Source organism: Lycorma delicatula, chromosome 8, assembly GCF_047948215.1.
Source record: "Lycorma delicatula isolate Av1 chromosome 8, ASM4794821v1, whole genome shotgun sequence".
Lineage (NCBI taxonomy): Eukaryota > Metazoa > Arthropoda > Insecta > Hemiptera > Fulgoridae > Lycorma > Lycorma delicatula.
In genome coordinates, this window is record NC_134462.1 from 123,098,241 (window position 1) to 123,126,145 (window position 27,905).

The 27,905-nt window shown below is 29.9% G+C and overlaps 1 protein-coding gene across 1 annotated transcript in view; it reads right to left on the minus strand.

Annotated features, from left to right (window-relative positions):
• Positions 1-8,256: 8,256 nt before the first annotated feature.
• The window catches only part of ltl (leucine-rich repeat-containing larval translucida), a 158,392-nt gene continuing 138,743 nt past the window's right edge, over positions 8,257-27,905 (minus strand). Inside the window, exons 6-9 of the mRNA XM_075372416.1 lie at positions 27,150-27,380; positions 25,006-25,227; positions 18,892-19,090; positions 8,257-10,816 (exon numbers count right to left, since the gene is read on the minus strand). Of these exons, the coding sequence (XP_075228531.1) occupies positions 10,605-10,816; positions 18,892-19,090; positions 25,006-25,227; positions 27,150-27,380 (864 nt within the window). The 3' untranslated portion in view covers positions 8,257-10,604. The remainder of the gene's footprint in view (positions 10,817-18,891; positions 19,091-25,005; positions 25,228-27,149; positions 27,381-27,905) is intronic.

Here is a 27,905-nt window from a genome sequence, read left to right on the forward strand (position 1 = left end):
TTACACGTATGCCAACAAAACAGAGCTATCAACCATTCCCTAAAGTCGCTAATGTAATAACGATTCCTATGAGAAAAAGTTTTTTAAATGAAATTGACCTTCAATTTTTTTTTTAATTTTCCTAAAATTTCAATTATTTAAACTTCGATGAGAATTTTTAAAGTGAATCGCTCAATCAACTATTTTATTAACTTTTTATTACTGTTAAAATAACTTCGTTTTAAACTGGATTTTTTTCTTTAACTTCAATTTTTTTTGTTTCTTTAATTTCAGAATTATATTACTGATTATGACATCTTTGTCAAGGCCAAACATGAAAGACGATGCTAACTCACTATAATTGAATCAGCAACTATTCGAGGAAGAATAATTAGTGTAATTGCCCTATGAGCACTGATCTCTATATAACTGGATAGGGGACTTCGGCGTAAAATACAAGTGTTAATTTTGAAGCATACATCAGCGTCGTAGAACGAGCGGCTGGGAACTAAATAAAACCATTGCACGCTTGCGCGACTATAATCGTGATCGTGGGGATGTTTATTTTACTCAAGTCATAGCTAAAAGAACGGTCATTTTCGCAACACAAGCAGAAATTTACGGTTGTAGAAAACTTATATAGAGATCAGATATGTAGTTTTATATAGAGATCAGTGTTCAAAATACAAAATCAGAACACTTCTATTGTATTGGTTTAAAACGTGGTTTTATCCCTACTCTTACACTTACCTCTGCGCTTGCGCTGTTTCATTTTATTTAGTTCTACTACTGATTTAATGACGTTAGTTATGCTTCAAATTTTACCAATTTCAAAATATAGGATTCCCTATTCAGTTATACAGAGTTATTACAGATTCCCTATTCAGTGCCTATTAGTAATTTTAATACTGTACTCGATTTTTTACCGTTGTAAGAGGTAGCAGTCAGCAGGTACAGTTTTTCAATAGTAAGTTGAAAACTTATATGGATTTGTAAGGGGGAAGTCCGTAGTTGTTGCGAATAACAGTGTGTGACTGGGGAAATGACAGGTCAATGAGTACCAGAACCAGATGGACACCCCTCGTTGTGTTGTTAGACGTTAAAAATGTATTCGGAAACGTACTTTGGTTGATCATAATAAAGACAATACGAAATAAGGGCTTTGGTGAGTACATTAAGTAACATTAAACAACTATTTACATGACAGAAACATAATGGCAATGACTGAAGAAGGAGAGGTGAGTTTCTAGATGGGTGGGGGCGTTCTGCAGAGTTCGGTTCTGGTCCCATTCTCTGGAACCTGGTCTTTGATGACCTTTTGAGGCAAGAGTTTCAAGATGACAGTACTTTAATCGCCTATGCTGATGATTTAGCCCTACTCACAGCAGGACGTATGGAGAAGGAGGTTGGAGACCTACAAATGACGCAGTATCGAAGATAAGCAATTGGTTGAAAGAAAGGGAAATGGAATTGGCGTCCTCCCTAGCCCACGATCATGATTAAGCGCTTATTTAACGTCTTTTTATTGGATAATTTTTTTATTTAAACATATTTTTGTGTTTATTAATTTATTTCTTAATTTAATTATTTATTTTTGACAAGAAAACTTGGAAAAAAGAGTTAAATAAAAAAATGAAAAGTACTTACAAAAATTGTAAGTAGTAAAAAACTACAATAATCAATAATAATAGAAAAATATAAAATAAAATTTTAATTGTTACAAAGTATAAACAGGATTTCTTCAACGATTGAAACAGCGTTTTGTTTGGTGTTCACCGCAACTAGGTTTGCCGCATAAACCACAAACAGTTTTTGTCATCCTTATTATAGTATTTCACACTACAATATTTTCGAGAATCTTTACAATTTTCTTTATTTACCGCAACATTTTCTGTAATCCCTAGCGAATTTTAAATTATATTTCGAAGTTCTCTGCTGATCGACAGATACGAAAAACGTATTTTTTGTCACTCGCACGCTAGTTGTTTATGAAGGTTTATCATATATTGCAGTCTTGATAATGACTTTATTCCAGATTTTTTTCTTAGAAAATTAGAAGTATAAATTACATAAGAAATTATAGCGGCAATATCCATCATCACATTGTAAAAAAAACTAAGTGGTCATCTTTTAGTTTTCCGTCCGCAATTCATTCCTTGGCAAAGCTGATCAAAAGTATCCACTGCACCTTTAGTTTCGTTATAAGAATGTATAATATATGGCTTATTTGTAAAACTGTTGAAACGAAAATTTGAGTGCATAGTACTCATAAGAAGAACTAATTTATTCCTCTTTAGTAAATAATAACTGTTACATCTCCATCAGTCAGAAACACTGAAGAACCAATTTTGTGATCATTGTAATGAAGACTGGTGAAATTGACCGGAAGTTCTTTCTTATCCTTTTGAAGGGTTCCTGTAATTACTGTCAATTTGTATTGGGACTGAAGCAATTTACGTGCTAGTGGTATACTTGAGAAACAATTATCAAAGGTTACGTTCCGATTAGATCCTTTTATTGTAGTAACGAGTCTGTCGTAGCATATATTATATATATGTCGTAGCACATTGTCATATATTTCGTAGCATTGTCGCATAAAAGCACTATTTTGATCCCATACTGATTTGGTTTGTTAGGCATGTAAACCCGAAAAGGGCATTTTCCCCTTAAGCCCACCAACTAACTGTTCATCGACTGTACAACATTAGCTAGGCTTGTACGAATCTCTACAGTTTTGTACAAACATCTCCCAAATTTCAGATATCGGTGAAAATTTACTTTCAAGATTACGAGCGGCTCTTGCGCTTTTGTCGTCAAATCTGATACAATTTTTAAAAAAATTGAATAGTTTTTTAAGACATTGTGACTCTAAACGTTCTCAAAAAACTCCTGTGTTGAACATAAGAGAGACTGGCAAATGGTTAGATTTCAACGCGGCGCTGAGAAGAATCAACGAGTACCACGCATCAAGTTCTAGACGACTGACATTGTTCAATGTAGCCTTGTCTTGAGCTTTGTATTTTAGCTTCTGTCGTTGAATTTCTTCATCTGTGTGTTTTAGAATTTTATTCATTATATCATCAGTAATTAACCTACAACCTGCAGTTGGTCCAGGTCTTGAACATTTGTTTGAGGAATTTTGCTAGGTGAATTGGAGTTAGTTGAATACCACTTGTATCCATTTTTCCCCAAAATTTCAGGTTCGCTATAAACTAGGATGTTTTCTTCAAAGGCAGAACTTCTGAAAGGCGTGTTTTTTCACCGCGCTTATTTTCTGTGGTCTTCTTCTTTTTTTCGCGGGTGATCGCGTTTTATTGTCAAATTCAAAGAATATTACAAAGAATATTTTCAAAATTCCCTTCCTCAACTTCATAATCAAGCAAAAGTTGGGTTTAAATCACTGTCATCACTGAAAACGAAAACTGCATCTTCAGTTTCACTTTCTTCTGAAGAATACACACTGTCCGTAACACTTTCCGTTTCGTCACGTTTGCTAGGTCAGCCATTGAAAACTAAATCAAATTTACTTGAAAAAATAGAAAGCAAACTAATAAAAAAAGCAAATAGAAAGCAATACAAATAACTACCGCAGATAATTCAAAACTATAAGAGATACGAAAATAATGACGTTACAGATAAAAATATCATAAACCCCCAATAAAAGTAACAATAAATCTTATAAACTATATCGTGTATAAGTAACTATGCGTAAAAAGACTTGTAATGCGTAGTCGGTAAACGATAACGATACGCCGACAAGGCGGAAACTACCACGAAGACGGTATCTTCATGGAATCTAACTTGCGAATGACAAGTGTGATGTAACGACGTATCACGGCACTGCAGTCATGTCTAAAAATAATAATAGCACTTTTGAAAGAGTGGGGTTATAGAATCTTTCAGTTAATAAATTACTTCTCACGTACGTCGATTAGACGTATAATAACCGTTCCGGGGTTAAGAGTCTGTCAAAAACAGAGCTTTTGAAATATTTATCTTAACTTGCCTAGATTTAATTACATAGAAAGATTTAAGACTTGCTTTAGTGTTTTCCATTATTATTAACACCAGAATTTTCTAATTTATTGTACAATTCGAATTCGGAATAAAAATGTGCACTGACCATGTTAATATATTGTTATAGGCATACTTGAAGCTAATGAATAAATTAGCATTTCTGATTTGACAAAAATTGTGTTTTAAATGAGCTACTTTTTGAATTTTGAAAGGTGCACTCTATAATGTGGTATTCCAGAATTTTACTGTTCTTAACAGTGATTATAGACAAATATGTTGAAGATAGATACGTTATCAGAACTACTAGCTTGATGGGGTTCTTTATGCTCCTTTGATCTTCAACTACTATTAGATATACTTTCTCTAAAATTTTCTTCCTGACATATGACTTTCATTGTAAGAGATTATCCTTTTATTCCTCCTACATAAGTACAACTTATGTGAGCAGGTGCATTATTGTGAATAAAAAGGACTTTTTTTGTGGTAAAATCATGAATGCTTTTCTTGGACCTTAATTTTCAAACTGTGCAGAAATGAGCACTGCCATTCTTTTTTATCAGATTGATTATCTTGAGTGAAATGAGAACCTTTTGACTCATTTGATTTTATATGTCGAAGAGAATTTATTCAACCTTAGAATTTATACTGATAATCAAAATACTATTATACAATCTAACATTGTTAATTTACCACACTTCTGACTTTTTAAAACAAATTTGTTTTTGAAAAGCATGATTACAATAATTTTCATTTATACTTACTAAATTGGAGTTAAGAAAAGTAATAGTTAATAATTACTGCAATATATTTGGTGGATAAATAGTTAGATATAGGAAGTATAGAAATTTCTAATTCATACTGCATCTCCATTGTCAATGGTTTGTTGAAAATCTTTTTTTGTTCCACAGCCAGTACAAATGGTTCCTTAAGTGGAACCACAAGTCACATTATACAGGGTTCTTAAGGAATTGCCATAATAGTCAATCCATAAAAGTTATCAGTAAGTAATGTTTTTAAAATTTATTAGAGGAAGAATACCTTCACTTCACAGTCCATACAAACAAACAATAAATAAATAGTCAATAAAAACAAACAAATAATCAAGTGATAACAAATTGATAAACACATAACAATGTAACACACTGTGCACGCACTTACTTTTTTGAAAAAAAATTTTCTTCCTGCCAGCCATTTTTTCAAGTTGGGGAACAAACAGTAGTTCGAAGGAACCAAATCTGGAGAATAGAGGCATATGGAACGAGTTTAAACCTTAACTCTATGAATTTTGTGACCATACTGCAGAGGAGTGAGCAGGTACATTATCATGATGGAAAAGTACTTTTTTTGTAGAATAATCAGCTGCAAGAATTTTTCTTGCAGCTTAATTTTCAAATAGTGCAATAATGAGGTGCAGTATTTGCCTGTAATCATTTAAACTTTTTCTGAATAGTTGACGAGGAATATCCCTTGCGAATGCCAAAAAAATAGTCACCATAATCTTTCTGGCTGAAGGAACAGTCTTCGCCTTCTTTGTTGCACTCTTCATTGGCAACCATTGTTTGGATTGTTCCTTGGTCTCAGGTGTGTATCTATCTATCATCTAGTGATGAAAGGACACTTAGTCCTGTGGATTTCGCTGAAACATCTCATGGAATACCTCACATGATTTTGTTTTAGGTCAACTGTGAGCAATCTTGGCACCTATCTTGCAGATACCTTTTTCATGTTCAAGAATTAATGCAAAATATTATACACCATTCAGTCAAAATGCTCAAAGCACTAGCAATTTCACTCTTCTAACAAACAACACCATATTATGAATTTTATCAATCATTTCTGCAGTAGTAACTTTAACAGGGCATCCAGAATGTTCGGTGTCACTTGGGCTCATATGACTAATTAAAAAATTTTGATACCCTGATAGACGTGTTCTAATACACGTCTACAGTCTGTATAGACTGTCATACAGATGACAGTAATATTTATCTATTCTTTCTTTAGTCTCTTGAGGCGATTTTCCTTTCATAAAGTAATGTTTAATCAACAGATGAAACTCTCTTTTATCCATTTTTTAGAAATCATACAACTTTCTCAATTCAAACAGATAGCAAACAAAGAGAAATTAACCGACCAAGTAGAAACTTGGTGTGTGTTCTTCCAAATGACGCTACTAACTGAAAATCCCCTTGATACACATCATTGGTGCCAACTCTAAAAATTTGCACAAACTTTTTAAACCATCCTGTTTACTGTAATTTATGTGTTAACATTTAATTCACTGTAGAGTTATAAATTGCAGTCATTCACATTAAGTCGGTCTAAGCATTAAAAACATTTGCACTCATAAATAAATACACAAGGTATATAATAAAACCTCTTTGAAATGATTATCATTGAACAAAGCGTTATGGAATAATAAATACTTACTGGTAAAATTGGTGAAAGTAACTTTGAAGAATACCAGCAAATTGATAACCTTTTTGGGTGTGAAATTATGAAACTACCAGACGAAGGAAAAAATAATGGATGCAAGAGAAAAGGCTAATGTTCAACCTTTGAAAGTTAAAGCAGAAATCTGCTAATTTGTTGTTGATAATTGTTAGCAATGAAACTATAAGTTTTTGAAATACCTAACCAAATCAAATTTAATAAATAAAATTTTACTTATAGCAAAATAATAAATATAATTTACTTCAAAACACATTCAATCATTCCTGAGTCCATCTTCAATTGATGTTCTCACTCACGTTATCAGTTTTTTTTTTCTATATAATTCATGATGATTTATTTTAATTATTTTCAAGATTATTTCATACTGCAAAATATGAACACAACAAATTGCACGACTTCCTTGGCCTCACCACGTACAGAACAATCAACTTATGTGCTCAATTCTTAGAGCACATAAAAACACTATCACAAATAACATATTTAATCACTTCACTCAACATAACATGGAGCTTCCTCATACATGTTACATCAACTAGGAACCATGACAAAGGGATTGTATGCAATTCCTTGTCAGATGACAAGTACATTGAAAAACTGAACAGAATAAAATACCTAGCATTGATTAATAAACCATCAATACTAGAAAAAATATTATATAAAACATACAGCAAAATAATCTATAAGAAAGATATATAATTTAGCATGCTTATAATCGTTAAGTGCATCAATATAATAAAAATTTGTAAACTTTTATTTTCAGAAAAGAAGATTATCATTTAAAAATCACAAACAAAATACAAAAAACATACAAGAGACAAAACAAACAGAGAAACAGTAAGCCAAGAATACGCAAATTAAACTGCAGGCTTATACTAAAACAGTATGCACTTGTACAAAATCATTAAACACAACATGAAAATTTTACAAACGGGTTTTTCTTTGTTAAGATCTTAGCATGCTTTAACAATATAATATTTTCAAATGTACTGCATTTGAAATAAACAAGACATGCATATTAGATATAACAGATGTGCAATGGAAACTCCACTGATGCAGCAAACCATATAATTAGCCTACCGGGCTGGTCAACTGGTTAACTCATCATCACGAATCAGCTGATTTTGAAGTCAAGATTTCTAAAGTTCAAATCCTAATAAAGGCAATTACTTTCATATGGATTTGAATTCTAGATTGTGGATACCATACTGGTGTTCTTTGGTGGTTGGGTTTCAATTAACCACACATCTCAGGAATGGTTGACCTGAGACTGTACAAGACTACACTTTCTTTATTTACATTCACACATATCATCCTCATTCATCCTCTGAAGAAATACCTTATGGTAGTTCCAGAGGCTAAACAGAAAAAAGAGAAGAACCATATATAATTACCAAAGAGAACATGGCAACACAATTTCCAACTAATTTGAAAGTCAGATGTTAAAATAATTTTAATTTAAAGAATAAAAAGTTAAAAACCACTGTTAATATTCATAATTAATCACAAAGTTGAATTAAATAAACAAAGATAATAGAATTTTAAGCACAGACACAAGATTTACGATTCTTTTATCAGTGTAATTTCTTTTTATGAGAATTTTTAAAAATACTAATGTGGAATGTGTTAAGAGGTTTACATATTTTCTTAAAATAAAAATTATCTAACAAGTTAACAAATTACAATAGTAACAAAAGCTGAGAAAACATTTCTAAAAGTGTTAGCAGTTTTTTACTTGTAAGGATAATAAGTATACAGGAGGTAATATAAAAATGATTATTTTTATGTTGGCTGTAAAATTAAATCATCAACCATAGGTAAAATATATTTTTATTTGGTAACTTGTTTACAAAAATACTTTTCTTCTTATTCTGCATTATTGAAAAAAAATACATTCATTTGCTAATTATAATTAATTAATTGATTTATACAATAACAAAATTTCAAATTATACTTACTTTAATATATTATAAAATATATTAATTTTTCTTTGATGTAAGTAATTAAAATTAAAATAACTTATCTTTACACAGAAATACATTCTTTTTTTTCTTAAATTCTGATGTATGTTAGGTTATGTTAATATAAAATATTTTATGTAATATATAACATAAATATATTATTAACAATCATAACATAATTAATATTGTACCTGTAATTTTCAATACTATAATTCTTATATAATTAATTATAATATATACATTATTTTTATATTTATAGATACTATACGCTATATAAATTATATAATTATTATACTACAGGTTATTACAATTAAATACAGTAATATAATAAAACTATTTAATTAATCACATTATAAAGACCTAAAATGACAATAAGTAGGCTTAGCTTATAATTAATGGTAAAGCAATAATATTAATAACAAAAATAAAGATAATTTATTTCCCAATAATAGGTGACATTTAAAATAAAAACTGTACAAAATTAAATAAACATAATAAGAAAAACAATTTCTAAAGTAAAACTAATTATACTATAAGTATAAGCAAATAATCTGATAAAAAAAATGAAGATTTCACTGAACGGCTAACATGGGCTATTTAGAATACTTGTCCAGTCTACATTAGTATTGTTAATGATAACAATAATAACGTTAATATAAGCTCTATAATCTCTGCAAGGGTGAAAAATTGAGAATTTTACTTAAAAAAGTGACTGTTAAAGAAAAATATAAATTCACAAAAGAAGTGTAATACTACATTCAGTGAAAAGAGGTATGTAATGTAGGTATAATGGATATAAATTTCTTTTACTAGGCAATCACTTTTTTGAAGCAACCTGTATCAGTAAGATTTGTTTACAACAGGTTAGTTCTTACACTGAATGTAGTAAACATAATTCCTGTATGTGAATGGTAGCAATTCATACTTAAAATAGGCTGCCCACTAGTGAAAATTAAAAAATAATTACTAATTAATTTTTATTTTAAAAATTATCATGAATGAATATTTAAATGATGAACAGGTAGTTATGATAAATAAATATTTTAAAATCTGACTAGGTTTCATTCTCTGAAATAGTTAAAAATTTTCCTTAATATATAATAAATGGAACTATGAAAGTTATTTTAGAAATGTTATGGTCAAACTACTTAAAATTGAAAATAATTCCAGTTTTTATCACAATTACATAATATATTATCATCAGGAGAATACTCTTTTTCTTGGTGAATTCTTTACACCTATCATTTAATTACATTTTCTTAAAACAATCAATATGTATAATTAAAGCCCGTTTTAATTTTATTTTCTAAATAAATGTATCTTTCTACTACAGTGTTATTTTGTTTAACTCGGCTGACAAAATATATTTTTGGCAATGCAGTCATAAAATCACTGTCAAGTGAATTAAATCTCAGCTGGATTTTGAAACTGAATTAGACAAACATGCATCTTTTGAAAATAGTTGTCATATTTAGAGATGAAATCAATGCTGAAAACTTACAATATAATCTAATTACAATATAACTGATAATAATTCATTCGGTTGTGTTATGTTTTAATTATTTGTAAACAATCGTTCAATAAACTCAAAAACTACTGAAATGTTTATACTTAAACTCTTTAAATGATTTTTATTACTAATAAAGTATTTTACTAAATGTAATTTAAGATTTACTCCAGATGGCTGTATTGTAACACACAGTGCTTTGTACATAAAATAATTTTTAGTGACAACAAATCCTGTGTAAATTAATCATAACTAGGTATAAAAACATAACAGATTCTTTATAAAGTTGGTGCCCTTGAAACCAACATTTTCCAAATAAAGTATCATAAAATAAGATTTTTACATTTCATTTTTAAAAATTAGTAGTAATGACAATGAGTTTATAACTACAACACATTTTAAGTTTGTTTAAATATCTTTACTTATCCTTAATTCATACATAAGTTTACTTTATTACCTGGAACCTTCTTCTTATTTTGTTTTTTGTTCATTGGTTATTCATAACAGAAAAATAATATCACAACATATAAATAAAATATTCATTTATGACTTGTATTTCATAAATGAAATTATGATTCATTGTCATAAAAAATAATAAAATTGTACAAACAATTTGAAAAAATACACATCTTTGTACAATCAAACATTGTTCTTTCAATTTAAAACACTTTCATTAAAAATAATACATTCAGTTAGGTTGTTTGCAACTGTGATGAAATAAGAGGTTGAGGCTGTGCAGCTATAACTTGTGGTTCCAACATTGCTACTGTAGAATTGTAATCTAATTGATTTGCTTGAACAGGTTCTGGCTGACATTGTGCTGTTCCATGAATTTTTGTATTATTTTTGGATTCCATCGCTGCAATCGTTTCTGATATTTTTTCATCACATAATACAGGATTACCTATAAATTTATTATAATTTATTAGTGATATATATTTATAATAGAAGTAATTTATAAAGATAATAATGACCATTATTAGAACTACAGTCAACTTTCAAATATATTATGAAAGTAGAATTGTGAGAAGAAAATAAAAACTTACAAATGAAGAAAATAGTCCTAGTAAAAGTTATATAGTTTTAATGGTTATCCAGTTGACTTATCACATGATATAAATAAGTGCTACATCTCTTTATGCAAATCAATTTAGTGAGGAATACATGGTACTTTCACTTCAATAATTTTTCCTAGGTAGGACATTTCATTGGCTAAATAGTAATATTTTCCTTTCCATAGCAATTTAGGTTTTGCTAACCAATTTGATAGCTTTTAGCATGTATTAGAAAATATTTCTTCTCATTAGATTTTACCTCTTAAATAAACTTTACTTCTTTTATGTACTGAAAAGGATTTAAATGTATAAAATACAATGGCAGAGTTTAGTTACTACTCATAGTTTAACTGAATAGTCAGTCATAAATGGTTGTAAAATGTTCAGCCAGTATAAAATAAAAAATAATCTTACTTTATTAGCAATATTGTAAGTATTATTTCCAGGGACAAAAAACATTATTAACAATAAATATTGAGGAGGTTCTTTCACCATGTTTCTTTTATGCATGTTTTTATCATTTTCAATTTTTTTGTGTAAAAGTAATGTGATTTATTGCAAGTATTTAACAGTACTGGAAAATACTGGGAGAATGGTCTCCGAGATAAGAATTAAGATGGAGTTTAAATATGAAAGTGTAAAGCATCTGTGGCATAATTGCTGAGAATAGACTGGAAGTGGTATGTGACAGGAGTAGATTGTATTTAGAGTGGAGAGGGAGACCCTCTCCACTCCATTCAGATCCATGCTCCATTCAGATTGTAGCAGAATTGGCTTAGCGACAAACACTTCCCCACCGTTGCTGTCCTTCACCCCAGTAGCTGAGATAAGATAGTAGCTGCAATTTTGAAAATTAAAAATTTATGAAAAATCATTTCACATACATCATACTACCTAATATCAAGGAACCTTACTGCAAATCTCATTAAAACTGTAAAATATATGACTGTAATTGCAAGACAAATGGATGAAGTGCCGAAATATTCTATTTAAAACAGGACATTGTCTCACTTGTTTAATAATAAGTTGTACTAATATATTTGTTGAATTTCTCCCTTCATGGCTCTACTCGCTTGGTAATTGTGTTACATATACTTGGCATGTGTTACATATTTCAATCAGCAATTTACAGACAGAGTAAAGCAAAGGTCTGCTTTAACTCAATATTTTTGAAATTTTCAAATTAGTATGAATATTTGCAGGCAGTTTCCTTATCATTACGTGAAGTGACATATATGGACTATTAGCCCTCATCCCCAAATCACTTTTTAGCAGGTGCTCTTTGTTATACTACTTTGTAAATACTAAATTTTTTTGATATTTATTGGATGTACTTCATTGAAATTTTTTTTAAACGTGGTATCCAGAATTTCTGGAAACAATGCTTACACTATTGTTAATACAGTAAAATTATTTTTGATGTTGGCTGAACTTTAGATAAACAATCAATCCTGTTATGTACTTTTATTTTAATTTTCATTTATAAATTCAATTTTGTACTCCGAGTATGGTTTACAATTTATAGAACAAGTAATTTAGTATTAATATTTAATATGGATGGTGGATTTTCTGACTTCAGTATTTTGTTAATGAGTTACGTACACACCTAAAAAAAGTGGAATTCCCTCATCAAACTACACAAAAACTAAGGATGCAATAATTCTAGCTTTAATTAATTCTAACTTACAACAGATGACTTTGGGGGGTCAGTAAGTAAGGGATGATCTATCATAGAGAAAATTAAGACAAACAAACTTACCTACAGAAAAGATTCAAAGCTCCTTCATGAAATTAGCATTTACCACAATGCCTCAGAGAAGTGCGATTATATTGCTTTGAATGGGAATAGCTTATTATTGATTAATGATTTTGGATTGATCAGCCCAAAAATACTAAACAACTACCAAGTATATAATTCTGGAATAGGCAAAGGGTTTTCCTTTAGAAACCATTCAGCCAGATCCTCTGTTGGAAAGCATATGTATTTATAGGACGTAAAAAAAAAATTGGATATGAATTGGGGCAGGGTAGATAACATTAATTACAATTAAACAAATTCAACAGAAAGGGTTTTCATCTTAAACCCACGGATCACTTTTAATAAAATTCAGTCAGTTTCAACCATCATTAATGAGGTTAACAGAATGGAGGGAGTCTGATAATTAACCTTTAATTTTTTATTTACACCTGCAAATAAAATTAAAATTTTGGTAATGAAAATACTTTAATAAAAATTGTAATAACAAAATGTATTCTATCAGCTATTCTTCAGGTGTCATGACTGGTAGTGAAATATTATTTAATTTCATTCTTCTGTATTCCTATTTATTATTACGTACTTTTGTAATAAATTTTGTAATAGTGCTGATCTATTATGCACCCATTATTTTGAAAAAAAATGTGAGAATGAAACATTTTGTAACATAAATAGTAATGTATACTCAATGATATGGTTAATTGAAATGCTATTTAACCCATTAACTGCCAGACATAAAGATATGCAATTTTTTCTAAATGAATCCTTTATTTCATCTATTATTAAGTATATAAAGCTAGAAATATTTTCATAGCAAAAAAAAATCAATTCTCGCTCAGGAATAAAATGGTTTGCTTACACATCTTCAACAAAAAGCACACAAAAAATGTCATTTTCTGAAGAAATTAAAAAGACATTGAACAGTTTATATTGCAAGTTATTAAATTAAAAGTAATACAGTTACAAATAAACTAATTCAATTTTGTTTTTTTATAAAAAATATTATTTAGTTTCTTTGCTGTGGATGAAATTCTTGAAAAGATTTTGAATGTAGATGCACTTTACATTTTATACATAAAAAAATTGTATGGTTTTGCATAGCTTACATGTTCATGTAGCTTTTTTACATGCTCTGAAATAACATGTGCCCTATTTGATCATATTGAACGTCTTCTGGCAAACTGTATTTTGATGGACGACCCTTGACCCTTGGTTGCCATTGGTGGTGAAAGGAAATTATCTTTACTTTTTCTTCATTCTCAGCAATGCTTCATGGTATTTTTATTTCTTCACTCTTTATAAGTGATAATACAAAAGAAGACCTATGAGGCTCGTCTGATAAATTTTGCATATACGCATACCATGGGAATGAAAAGAGATATTGGAATGAAATAAAAATGAATAAATGTTCAATAACTTAGCTACAAAATGCAGTATTTATTTTTCAATATAATCCCCGTTTACACTGATACACTTTTCCCAATGTATGACAAGTTTTTGCATTCCGTCACTGAAAAATTATGGGGGTATTTCTTGGATCCAAGTGGCCAGAGCTTCCTTCACCTCATCGTTGGTGGTGTAATGATTACCTTTAAGGTCCTGTTGAAATGAGGGAAGAAGTGGAGGTCACACAGAACCAAATCTGGTGTGTATGGCAGATGCGGAATAGGCTCAGACTATCATAAATGATTGCCAATCATATGGCTTGCAGAGAACCTCTGTAGTGGCATGCGATGTGTGAGGCTGCGCATTGTCATGTTGCAAGATTATGGACATGGTGGTCTTTTGAATGCAACATACTTGTCATCTGAGGTGTCTTATGTCTCAATATACCATTTGGAGTTCACAGTCATCCCATGTTCCAGATACTCAGTTACATAAATGTGTTTGGCATCCCAAAACGCTGTCAAAAGGAGTTTCTTCGTCAAGGCTTGAGTTTTGAATTTTTTGGGTTTTGGTGATTCATAATGTCTGTATTCCTTGCTTTGCCTTTTTTCTTCCGGATCATAATGATGTACCCAACTCTCATCCACGGTCACAATATTGAAAAGGAAGTTGTTTCCTTCGGCGTTGTAAAAGGTCTTTGCAATATTTGATACGATGCTGTTTATGTTTGTCTTTCAGATTGTGAAGTACCTACTGCGCACAGATTTTACAGTAACCCAATTGCTCGATAATTTGGCCTACTTATTCTTTAGATATGCGTAACTGAATAGCAATACATTGCTGTGTGATTTGATGGTCACTATAAAGCAAATTGTCCACCTCCTTTTGATGTTTCTTGTCAGTTACAGAAACAGGTTATCTGCTGTGAGGTATGTCTTCAATGTGAAGATTTACCAGCTTCACATTCACAAAATTTCAATGCCCACCTATTCACAGTACGCCTGTCAACAGTTTCACTACCATAAACCGCTTTTAAACGATGAAAAATATTCATAGGATTAAATTCTATCACTGTTGACATATTGGCCTTACTTGATCCATTTTTTATCTGCTACTGAAAACAAACCTGTAAACGGATTTCAACGCATTATCACAGATTTGTAGAGAGGGATTTTAGCTATCATGTGCTGCATGACCAACTTGATAGTACCTTTTGTCTCCGTGAAACAATAGTGTACAAAATTTATCAGCTGAGCCTTGTAAAATCAATTTGACTGATTTTACTATTATTTGCAAGTCCTGATAGAATCGATAGCATTTATAAACAATGGCCACCACCATTTGTTCCCCACTGGAATTTTATAATTTCCAATACTATTGTCATAGAAATCAACACCACCCATACTTTTAGTATATTCTGCTAGTATTAATGGCTGAGCAATCACTGTGTCTTTTCTTTCTTTTCGGTTGCATCTTTTTGTATTTGATAATGGATATACGCCATTGTGGTTACTGGCAACTGTCACCACCACCATCTAGTACTGTTATTCCATCTAGCGACAGTGAAATTTATTTTTCAACAGGCAATTAGGAGAACCTAATTTCTCCTGACAGTGCCACCATTCGGAGAATATTATTTTTCGTTTGGTAAATTAAACATTTCAAATATAGAAAGAAATTGTCAAAAAGATTTTATGCTTATTAGGATTGGTACGACATTTAACAAATTTATTATACCATATTCAGATTTGTGAATCTATTCTGAAGACCATATTCAGATTTTTCTTTGTTTGCACCTCCGTATGGAATAAATTAATACAAATACCCACCTCAACTACACAAACACCAAAGCTTAAATCCAAATCTAACTGGTTTTCCTTTTATAAACATTTTTGCTGAATGCCTATTAAAATATAGGACCACTTCATCAATAGATGAATTATGAGAAAAAACACCACATTGCAAATTTTGTTAGTTGACAAACATAGAAACTGAACATTTTATAAACTAATGACATGTATGAATATAGTAAAATGATTGACAAAACAAAAATTTAACCATTCAAACATAAAAATAGTACAATGTGGGATTGCGAATTTATTATTTGTAATGTAAGAACACAACATTGCATGCCCAGCATGTGATTATCACTACATACGCCAAAAGGGCAAAATTGCACTATTATTTCTAACAGTCGGAATTCATTATCAGTTTTCAAAATAAATAACTTTCGTGAACTGATGAAAAAAAGTAGCACTTAAATAAGCAAATAAAATAGAAATATTATTTTTAACAAGCATATTATATACCTTATATAGAAGGGGTTACACAATTTTGTAAAATATAGTAAGTTGATATGAAAATAAGCTCGCTTATTAAAAACTTATAACCATATAATTTTTTTAATAAATATAACACCTAAGAATAAACGCCATTTGTACAAAGTGTAAAAAATTTTGAAGAAATTAAAAAGAAAAAAATGTTTAAGAAAAGGTTTGTTTAAGCACATTAATCAGTTTTAAATAGAAAAACGTCTAATTGATTATCCTAAAAATATTATAACTATTTAAATAAAATAAATTTGTAGTAAATTTCTGGTAAATGCTTATAAAAAACTTTAGAGTCAATTAAGTAAAACTCAGCAATGAAGTATAATAAGCAATGCTGAGGTAAGACTCAAGTATTTATAGTTTGGCATAAACTACTGAGAATAAAAAATTTCACAAAGAATGTTTTAGGATAAAAAAAAAAATAGTATAACAATTTTCATAACTTTGATATAAAATCAAAGTGTATAGAAAAAAATAGTGTGAAATACATACACAGTAACATGTGTAAATTAATGACAATGTTAATAGAATTTTTGAGTATGTATATAGATTTTAGTTCTGTGTGACCAGTGATCAGTCTAATTTTTAATAAAGGGAGCTATTTTTTGGTGATGTAGTGAAAAGTTGCTTTACACACCAAAATCCTTTATGCAGCAGATATTGATAAATAATTAATTGTTTAGAAACTGCATATCGATACACTGTAATTAATGTCTACAAATTTAGTAATAAATGTACAGTACGCTACATGTAAGTTTTTATTTTTTGTCTTATTAATTAAATACAGAGTTTGATCCTGATTTATGATCACTTTCTGTAATGTTCAATTTAATTTATTAAGAATAAGTAACTGTTAGATCATATGACGGCAATATTTATGACTGTCTAAATGATCTTGCAAGAGTATTGACACAATTTTTTTTATTACTTCTTTCAATCTAATACTTTCCCTTTCCTTCCTTCTGAATGCTGTTTTACACCAAAATTGGTTTAGCCATTATCTTATATATTGATTTAGTATTTCATAATGTGAATGCAATTTTACGAGAGAAGTCTTGATTTTAAAATATCTTTAATATATACCTGTACTGCTAGGTAAAAACTTTTATACAAATTTATTTCAACACTTTAGTTCAAAATTTTTGTTTTTGTTTTGGTATTGTATTGCATAGTGATTATTTAAAATAACTTTCTACAGTAATTATTTAAGATTTTATGATACTTTGTGTCACAGTTATTAACTTTCCTAGAATTAAAATATATCTTTGCATAAAATTTTTAATAACATAGCCGAAAAATTGAAATCAACAATTTCATAAAAACACCAAGGTGGTGATTACTTTAACAGAAAATGATGAAATATTCAAACTAAGAGAAATCAGGCATATTAAATAGACACTGAATGTAAATTATCACATTCAACTGTTGGTAATATTAAAGAAAATCATCTGATTTATAACCACTCTCTAGATATTAGTTAGAAAGGTCTCTAAAGTGGGGATTATTGCATTTGCTATATCTATTTCAATGAAAGAACAGTTACATTTAGGAATGGATATCAGCTAATGAAGAAATCTTTCAAGGCTAAATGTTTATTTCAGTTTTTTAGATTTTATTTTGAGATCACAGTTTCATTATAGGATAGTTATTAGCTAGTGGCCTTAATTGTGTTCATACATCTGTTTCAAACAAAATAATAGAAAAAACTGATAACTCTAAATTTTCCATCGATTCTGGCTTGTAACATTTCTGTAGAAACACAGCTCTGAAAGTAGTGAAGGAATTAAATAAATTAAAATATTAATTCACTTTCTCTTGGAAAGTTTAGCCTGTATTCAGGTGCCTTTTTAATTGTTTAAAGGAAAAGCAATCTGCTATAGTATCAAATTTATGATATCTGGGTCTTTTGTGGAATCATTGAAAGGATAGGGATCTACTGCTTAAAGAGGCTTTGGAGCAACCCCTTCACTATACCCATGGGTAGAGTTTACCTTTCTCATTAGCCAACCCTTTTTCTATAAGGGATTCTAGCCAAAGATCATCACTGGCTAGACATCCACTAGATCTGTTATTAGGTCTTTGTGACCCGTATAGTTCCTGTGTATTTGGTATTTGTGTGGTTTAGTGGAATTGGCTCTGAAAGTCCAGGATCATAAACATCACTATTTAAATGAAGAGAAATTTAAATAACTTCTCTGAAAATATTATAATTATTCATATCATGAAGTTCTAGTAATCTCTGGTAAATGCTTATAAAACACTTGGATGTTTTATCTTGCAACTATTCAGAAGTCCAGTCTGGAAATGAAATGCTTACTGCAGAAAGCAATTGCCCAATACATACATTCATCTTTATAGAAGATTCTATCGTGTAAAGTTTTTATGTTACTTGTAGTAAGGTAATATAGTTTAAAAGACGTGACTGGAAGTAAAGATCTGGAATAATATTTACCTTGTAAGTAGATCCTTAAAGTACTATTAACTCCATGCAAGCGACACTGTGTTTTCTCCGCTAGTTCTTTGCTCATAGTTATTATTTTGTTATGCGACAGATCAGCCCAGCAAAGAACTGGTAAACCATGAAAATCACGTTCTAAAACCGTTAATGTATTATGTGATGCTATGAGTTCTTCAAGTGATGGAAGGAATGTCTGCATCACAAAAAAAAGAAAAAATATGTGAAAATATGTGTAATGTACAGATTAAAATAATTAACTTCATTAAGAAAAAACAACATATTTTAATAATATGCAATGTATTAATGATGAATGATAATTTTTAATAATTAATTGCATCATCAAATACTTGTGATTCAATCGTCGGTAATGTCCAGAATTTTTTTACTCTCATTTCACCCACCTCATTTTTTCATTAATATACATGTGAAAGTATATTTTTGAACATAATAAAATAACAATAAAAATATTGAAAGTCTGTCTGTTAAGGCATTACTCCTGAATGATTACTATTGTTATTATTATTTTAACTAATTTACATCATAATGTAAAATTATGATCTAAATCTAAAGATCCACCAAACTCCGAGCAGAGGTAATGTCTAGGCCTTACATTTAGAGATCCCACGCTCAAATTCCAGCCAGGTATGGCATTACATTATAATGTAGGATGGTCATACACTACAAAATTAACATTTCCAATTCAACGCACAAACTTCAAGCTTATGTGGGATATATATTATCAAGCAAAGAAAAAATAGAAAATAAATCATGAGAGATGGTGAGGGAGGGGGGTTAGAGGGGGATGTAGAGAGAGAGAGAGAGAGAGAGAGAGAGAGAGCTACATTGATAGACTGTATCTGTGTTTGAGGGATAGCAATAATAAATAAATAAAGTACATAAATGTTGCACGATACATAGCTCTGGTTTGTAGATCATGTCATGGACTATGGTTATTCAATAGATAAGCTAATTTACAGCACCTCATCTAATAATGATAGTTGTATTCTGTTATGTAAAAATCAAAAAAATAAACAGAGATTGGTTTGAATGAAAACACAATCCATATTAAACGATTAACACCATATGTAGCATTTAAAATAAATAAACATGGTTGCTAAGGGATACAGTTACAATGAGATATCAAACAAATAAAATGACAAAATTTTGACATTATAAAATATATGAACAATATATGTAAATATTGGAACTCCTTGATATATTCTAATAAAACACATATTGCAATGCTTGCCTTTAATTCATATTTGCTCTGGAGATATCACAATTACTGTGATTTGAATGAAAAATTGAAGGATGAAGAGACATTATTACAAACTCTTATGACAGCAATTGACTCGCAAGAATTTTCCACCGTTTGAGTTTGATAAACAAGTGGTTTTTTCCCCAAAATGGAATGCCTGCAAAGTCCATGACAGAATGTAAGGTTAGAGTTTGACATTGATTTACAGAGAAGGCAAAATGCATCATTCTTGAATGTGAGGCCCTTGAATAGAAACATTTCCGTATCTTTGGATTCTATCTTTTGAGAGGTGAGTACACTTCTAACTTAGCTTGCCAAGTTCTTATAAATTTCAAAATTTCATAAAATCGATATTCTCTCAAACCATATATACTTATTTACCTACCACCTTGACTTATCTATTTTGTTATTTTTTCAATTTGTAATTTTGAACAATTATTTTTTTTTTTAGAAGTATCTTTTCCACTGATTTAATTATTCATTTTTTTTTTTTTTTAATTCTTGATATTAATCTTCAAATTTATTGGCTAAACTTCACCAGAAAAATTTGACTATACCACCTACCTCCTCTTTCAGGGATTAGATGATGCTGAGTATACAGCAGAACAACATATATGTACTCAATTCATATAAAAGTTAAAATTCGAACTACTATATAATGATGTCTCAACTACTTTAAATTTATGCTAAATTAAATTTAGCAAGTTTAATTTATGCTAACTTCTATTGTTTTACTTTCTCCTGACTTTATTAATCATATTTTTTAGAGTTAAAAACTTAGCCAAACAGTTTGGATTTAAATAAATTATAAGAAATGCTAGTTAAATATTACATATCTAAACAAATGAAAACTGTATTGAAACATTTGAATTTTTAATCTTATACTATCTATTAACTTTTAAATACGAGGGCTGTCCAGAAAGTAATTTGTTTTGAAATAAAAAACCAACCAAATAAAAAAAATAAATTTTGTTATATACATTTGAAAGAGACAATCAACTATTTTTCTACATAGTCACCATTTAAATTGAGGCACTTATCATAATGATACACAAGCTTTTCAATTCCCTTCTCTGTAAAAATCTGCCGCCTTAGATATTAAGCACCCATGTTGCACAATGGTTAAGCAAAGATTTAGAAATCAACTCGTTGACTGCAAAACTTACCCTGGAGCAGACATTGATAGCGACCATAATTTGGTGATAATGAAATGTAGATTGGGGTTTAAAAACCTGAAGAAAAGTTGTCAGATGAATCGGTGGAATTTAGAGAAGCTTGAGGAAGAGGGGGTAAAGAAGATTTTTGAGGAGGACATCGCAAGAGGTCTGAGAAAAAAAGATAAGGTAGAAAATGTAGAAGAAGAATGGGAGAATGTTAAAAAGGAAATTCTTAAATCAGCAGAAGCAAACTTAGGCGGAATAAAGAGAACTGGTAGAAAACCTTGGGTTTCAGACGATATATTGCAGCTGATGGATGAACGTAGAAAATATAAGAATGCTAAAGATGAAGAAAGTAAAAGGAACTATCGGCAATTAAGAAATGCTATAAATAGGAAGTGCAAACTGGCGAAAGAAAAGTGGATTAAAGAAAAGTGTTCAGAAGTGGAAAGAGAAATGAACATTGGTAAAATAGACGGAACATACAGGAAAGTTAAGGAAAATTTTGGGGTACATAAATTAAAATCTAATAATGTGTTAAACAAAGATGGTACACCAATATATAATACGAAAGGTAAAGTCGATAGATGGGTGGAATATATTGAAGAGTTATACGGAGGAAATGAATTAGAAAATGGTGTTATAGAGGAAGAAGAGGAAGTTGAGGAGGATGAAATGGGAGAAACAATACTGAGATCTGAATTTAAGAGAGCATTAAAAGATTTAAATGGCAGAAAGGCTCCTGGAATAGACGGAATACCTGTAGAATTACTGCGCAGTGCAGGTGAGGAAGCGATTGATAGATTATACAAACTGGTGTGTAATATTTATGAAAAAGGGGAATTTCCATCAGACTTCAAAAAAAGTGTTATAGTTATGATACCAAAGAAAGCAGGGGCAGATAAATGTGAAGAATATAGAACAATTAGTTTAACTAGTCATGCATCAAAAATCTTAACTAGAATTTTATACAGAAGAATTGAGAGGAGAGTGGAAGAAGTGTTAGGAGAAGACCAATTTGGTTTCAGAAAAAGTATAGGGACAAGGGAAGCAATTTTAGGCCTCAGATTAATAGTAGAAGGAAGATTAAAGAAAAACAAACCAACATACTTGGCGTTTATAGACCTAGAAAAGGCTTTCGATAACGTAGATTGGAATATAATGTTCAGCGTTTTAAAAAAATTAGGGTTCAAATACAGAGATAGAAGAACAATTGCTAACATGTACAGGAACCAAACAGCAACAATAACAATTGAAGAACATAAGAAAGAAGCCCTAATAAGAAAGGGAGTCCGACAAGGATGTTCCCTATCTCCGTTACTTTTTAATCTTTACATGGAACTAGCAGTTAATGATGTGAAAGAACAATTTAGATTCGGAGTAACAGTACAAGGTGAAAAGATAAAGATGCTACGATTTGCTGATGATATAGTAATTCTAGCCGAGATTAAAAAGGATTTAGAAGAAACAATGAACGGCATAGATGAAGTCCTACGCAAGAACTATCGCATGAAAATAAACAAGAACAAAACAAAAGTAATGAAATGTAGTAGAAATAACAAAGATGGACCACTGAATGTGAAAATAGGAGGAGAAAAGATTATGGAGGTAGAAGAATTTTGTTATTTGGGAAGTAAAATTACTAAAGATGGACGAAGCAGGAGCGATATAAAATGCCGAATAGCACAAGTGAAACGAGCCTTCAGTAAGAAATATAATTTGTTTACATCAAAAATTAATTTAAATGTCAGGAAAAGATTATTGAAAGTGTATGTTTGGAGTGTCGCTTTATATGGAAGTGAAACTTGGACAATCGGAATATCTGAGAAGAAAAGAATAGAAGCTTTTGAAATGTGGTGCTATAGGAGAATGTTAAAAATCAGATGGGTGGATAAAGTGACAAATGAAGAGGTATTGCGGCAAATACATGAAGAAAGAAGCATTTGGAAAAATATAGTTAAAAGAAGAGACAGACTTATAGGCCACATACTAAGGCATCCTGGAATAGTCGCTTTAATATTGGAAGGACAGGTAGAAGGGAAAAATTGTGTAGGCAGGCCACGTTTGGAGTATGTAAAACAAATTGTTGGGGATGTAGGATGTAGAGGGTATACTGAAATGAAACGACTAGCACTAGATAGGGAATCTTGGAGAGCTGCATCAAACCAGTCAAATGACTGAAGACAAAAAAAAAAAAAAAAATGTTGCACAAAACTTGGGATAAACAAGCTTCCCTGATACAATTTCATGCAGCAAACTTCGTGAATTTGGGAGAGACGAAGCAAGAGTTCCGTAATTGTAATGCAGTGATTTTCACAAATTTCAACAATGATTTTCACAATGAAGTCAGCTCATCAGTCAGAAGGCTAGGCCATCAACTGCGGTCCTCATCATGAAACATTGGTATGGCCATTTTTTTAAACTGAATGCACCACTGCCTCGTTCCACCTTCACTCATTATTCTATCTTCATACACCTCACAAAGTTGCCGATGAATCTCAATTGGTCTGAGGTTTTTTGCCAGTAAAAACCTAATCACTGAACGTACCTCACAACTCACGGGATTTTCTAATAATTCACAATGAACAAATAAGAAATATTACAGTTCACACACTATGACATGTTGATGTGTACTGAGTGATGTGTACTGAGTGTAGAAACGTTTTGATGCAAGATGGATGGGAATAGAGCCGCCATCGCCACACTAGGCACAAATGTAAGTTACTTTTTGGACCGCCCTCGTATTTATAATAATTTGATATTTTTACACATTTTTTTTTAATATTATAATTAATTATAATAAATAATAAAGTTATACTAGTTATAATGTTAGAGCTTCTATTCTTTTAGAAGCTGATATTGGCTATAATGCCAGAAGTCTTCTGAACTGATTTTTGCGCACAAGTCCATGCACACATTACATTTCCATATTTTGTTAAATAAAATGATGATTCATGCACGCTAAAGTTTGATTGTTCGTAGATTATAAAAAATAAATAGCTAAAGCATCTGCTAGGAAGGATCAAGGGAAACCATGGGGCAACCTTCATCAAAGCAGTATTAAAAAGTATAAAATTAATGAATAAAAAAGCGTAGCTGAAATAGCAAAACAAAATTATTATATGAAATCATAGAGATGTAACTAGGTGAGGATAATAAATAAATAAATTCAATTAATACAGAATAAAATAACAATTTTTGGAAATGTTAATCGTTAAATATTTGAATATTTGAAAAGATTAGATGTATGTAAGTACATTTTAAAAGCAAAAATTTCAATTGTATTAATTGAAACTTCAATAAAGTAACACTATGTCTGTAAAAGTAAATGTTTAATTTAAATAAACTGGTCATTAGTTTTTTTTTATTATTAGGTAATTATGGAAAATAGTGAATGAAGCATAACTGAATTCCTTTCTTGATGGTAAAAATAATATAAAAATAGTTATGTTGTCTGTCTTTTTGTAACATGAATTGTAATTTTTTAGAAAAAAATGGTCACCTAAATATTCTTATAATTAATGCATAGAAATGTTTTAATTGACAAAAAGCAGAATTAAGTAAAACCACTTAACAAAGCGATGAAACTTAATAATAGTTTTAAAAGTTTCTTTATTTTTATTGAATAAAGTAAGATTAACTTTTTTCAGTAATACCACAAAATATAATAATGCACACCTATTCTGTACTAACCTTTGACGTTTCTTCGAGAGTTGTTAATCTATTGTGTGAAATATCAAGAATTTTAAGATCATCAAGGCCAATTAAATCATCAGGAGAGATACTTTCTAATCTATTATGACTTAAATTTAATCTATGTAGACCAGTTAAACCCATTAGGGATCCAGATAATGACTCTAACTCGTTATGCTCTAATCTAAGTTCAAATACTCGTGTCTCCATTTCAACAAGGTTCTGTAACAAGTAATTATAAATCATACATATTATGATACTATCATCAAAATACACTAAAAAAGTAGTATAAGTGCAATTAATTACAGAATAGTTTATACATAAATTTAAGTAATAAACATCTTTGTTTGATTAGTTTTTGCTCAAAATCAAGCTTCTTCACAGATTATTACTTGGAGAGCAAAGTGTTGTACTGTTGGATGTGATATTGATATTTAAATTAGATTTTAAAGGACAATTTTGTTCATGAAGTGCTCAGATAAGGTGTATGTGATTTAACCCTAACATTAGCAATACTATATGTTACTCATAAGTACATTCATAATAGACTGATGTTTTGTATGGTATTAAGTTATGTGATATATGTATTAGATATGTTGTATGAAAGATAAAAATGTAATTATCTCTATTTTTTTTTTTAAATGGCCTTATGTGACATTATAAAAGTAAGTAACCAGTTCTAGGCGAATCTATTGCCATTATTAGGGTGAAATTGAGTTTTAAAAAAATTATTTATAATGTTGTTTTTATGTGTTTGTAAATTCTGGGTTGCTAAAGTGTGTCTTATCTTCATATTATTGGTTATGAGTAATTCTTTCATGTTGTTACAATCATTAAGTCATGAATACCAAAATTCCAGCAATGATGATGGTAATTATTAAGTAAGAATATTTTGACCAAGTAGTGATACACACAATATTAAAACAAGATATATATATATATTTTTTTTTTCTAAGTACAGCTAGTTAAGCTGGTAGTGGTTATATATTTTTTGGGGGAAAATGCTGCTAATGAAAAAGAAATTCATTATTTTGCATGGTTTGCTTTGTGTTAGAAGTACTGGATAATAAAAAACATTTTGGATTGTCAGAAGTTATATAAAAACTGACATGACTTGCCCCTTAACCTATGACATGACGTGCCATCAGTAAACAATGAAAGTTGTAAAACAACCAATCTTAAGCATTATACATATTCCTACACAAAAATATTAACTAGAACATACAAATTGTATACATAGCTTGGAAAACCAAAATTGTAACAACTTATTGTATAAGTTATTATAGGCAACATGTTAAGGCATTCTGGAATAGTCACTTTAATATTAGAGGGACAGATAGAAGGAAAAAATTGTACAGGCAAGCAACGTTTGGAATATGTAAAACAAATTGTTAGGGATGTAGGATGTAAGGGGTATATTGAAATGAAACAACTAGCACTAGATAGGGAATCTTGGAGAGCTGCATCAAACCAGTCAAATGACTGAAGACAAAAAAAAGTACAAGTTATAATAAAATATATAGTTAAGTTATAATAATAATAATATAATAAATTTATTATTACTCTAAATTTAACAAAACTAATAAATAAAGTCCATAAATATAATATATGTTATTTGATCACATACCAAAGGGATTTCCTAATTCCACCAATAAATACTCAAATACACAAATACACCAACAAATACTCACACTTACTTAGAAGTGTACATACTAAACAAAATGTAGTCTGAAAAAATACTATTTTAAACATATATTCAGCTACATATAAAAAGAAAATATGCAAAAATGGAATTTCTTCTTACTAATTATATAGTAAGAAGAGGGCATATTGAAGCATTACATTAAACTCAGAAACAATATGGACTCAAAACACTAGAAGAATCTGAAATGTTAAGGCACTCTAAAACTGATAAAATTCATTTTGAATATCTCATGGTGCAAATCATTAATTTTCTTCGAGTATAAATTCAGTTTTGTAACTGATTCATAATTTATTCAGCCAGGTAAAAAACTCTTGTAATTAAATAAATTAATTGCTAGTGAAACCATCTATGGTAAGTGAAATAAGGATAGAACTGCAGTAAATTAATAAGAGGATTTTTTAAAATCCTTAAAAGAATTATAGACCGATTAAAAATTTACCTCCATACGACCTACAAGTTTGGAAATCTTGTTATGTGAAAGATCAACCAAAAGTAGTTTGCGTAAACCTCTTATGTCTTGTAATGAAAACTCTCTTAATTCATTGTGAGTTAAATTAAGTTCTTTTAATGATCGAAGAGGAAGTAGAGATGAGTTAAGAGCTGGTATTAAATTGTATCCCATCAGGAGTAATTCTAATTTTTCTGCTTCAGAAAAATCATCTTCATTTAGCTAAAAACAAAAAAGAAAAAAATATGAAATTTTAATAATTTGTTAATCAATACTAATAGCTTATAGAAATTTTTTCCTTACAAACATTTTTACATTACATTATTTCTTATGTTACATAAAAAGACAAGTGAAAAAAAAATTATATAGAAAGAAAGTGCTGTAGATAACCATGCTTTGTTATAGTAATATCCAAAAAATTAAGTAAATTAATGATTGAAACCAAGTGTAGCATTAGTTATGACCAGTGGCGGCTCGTAGCTAAAATTAGTGGGGGTGCTGCTCCAGAAAATTTTTTCTGGGCCTTTTCAAGGCCACGGTAAAAGTTTTCTGCAAAATAAAAGAACTGAAAAAAAATGGAAATTATTATCACGAACTCAAGAACCAGAACTTTGTGCTCAACCATATGGTACATGGTTTTTAAGCACAATGTGCTTAAAAACCATATTCGGTTTAATCAAACAAATTATAAAATGGCAATACAGATAATATCTTTTAGTATTATTAGATAATAACTTAATAAGATGT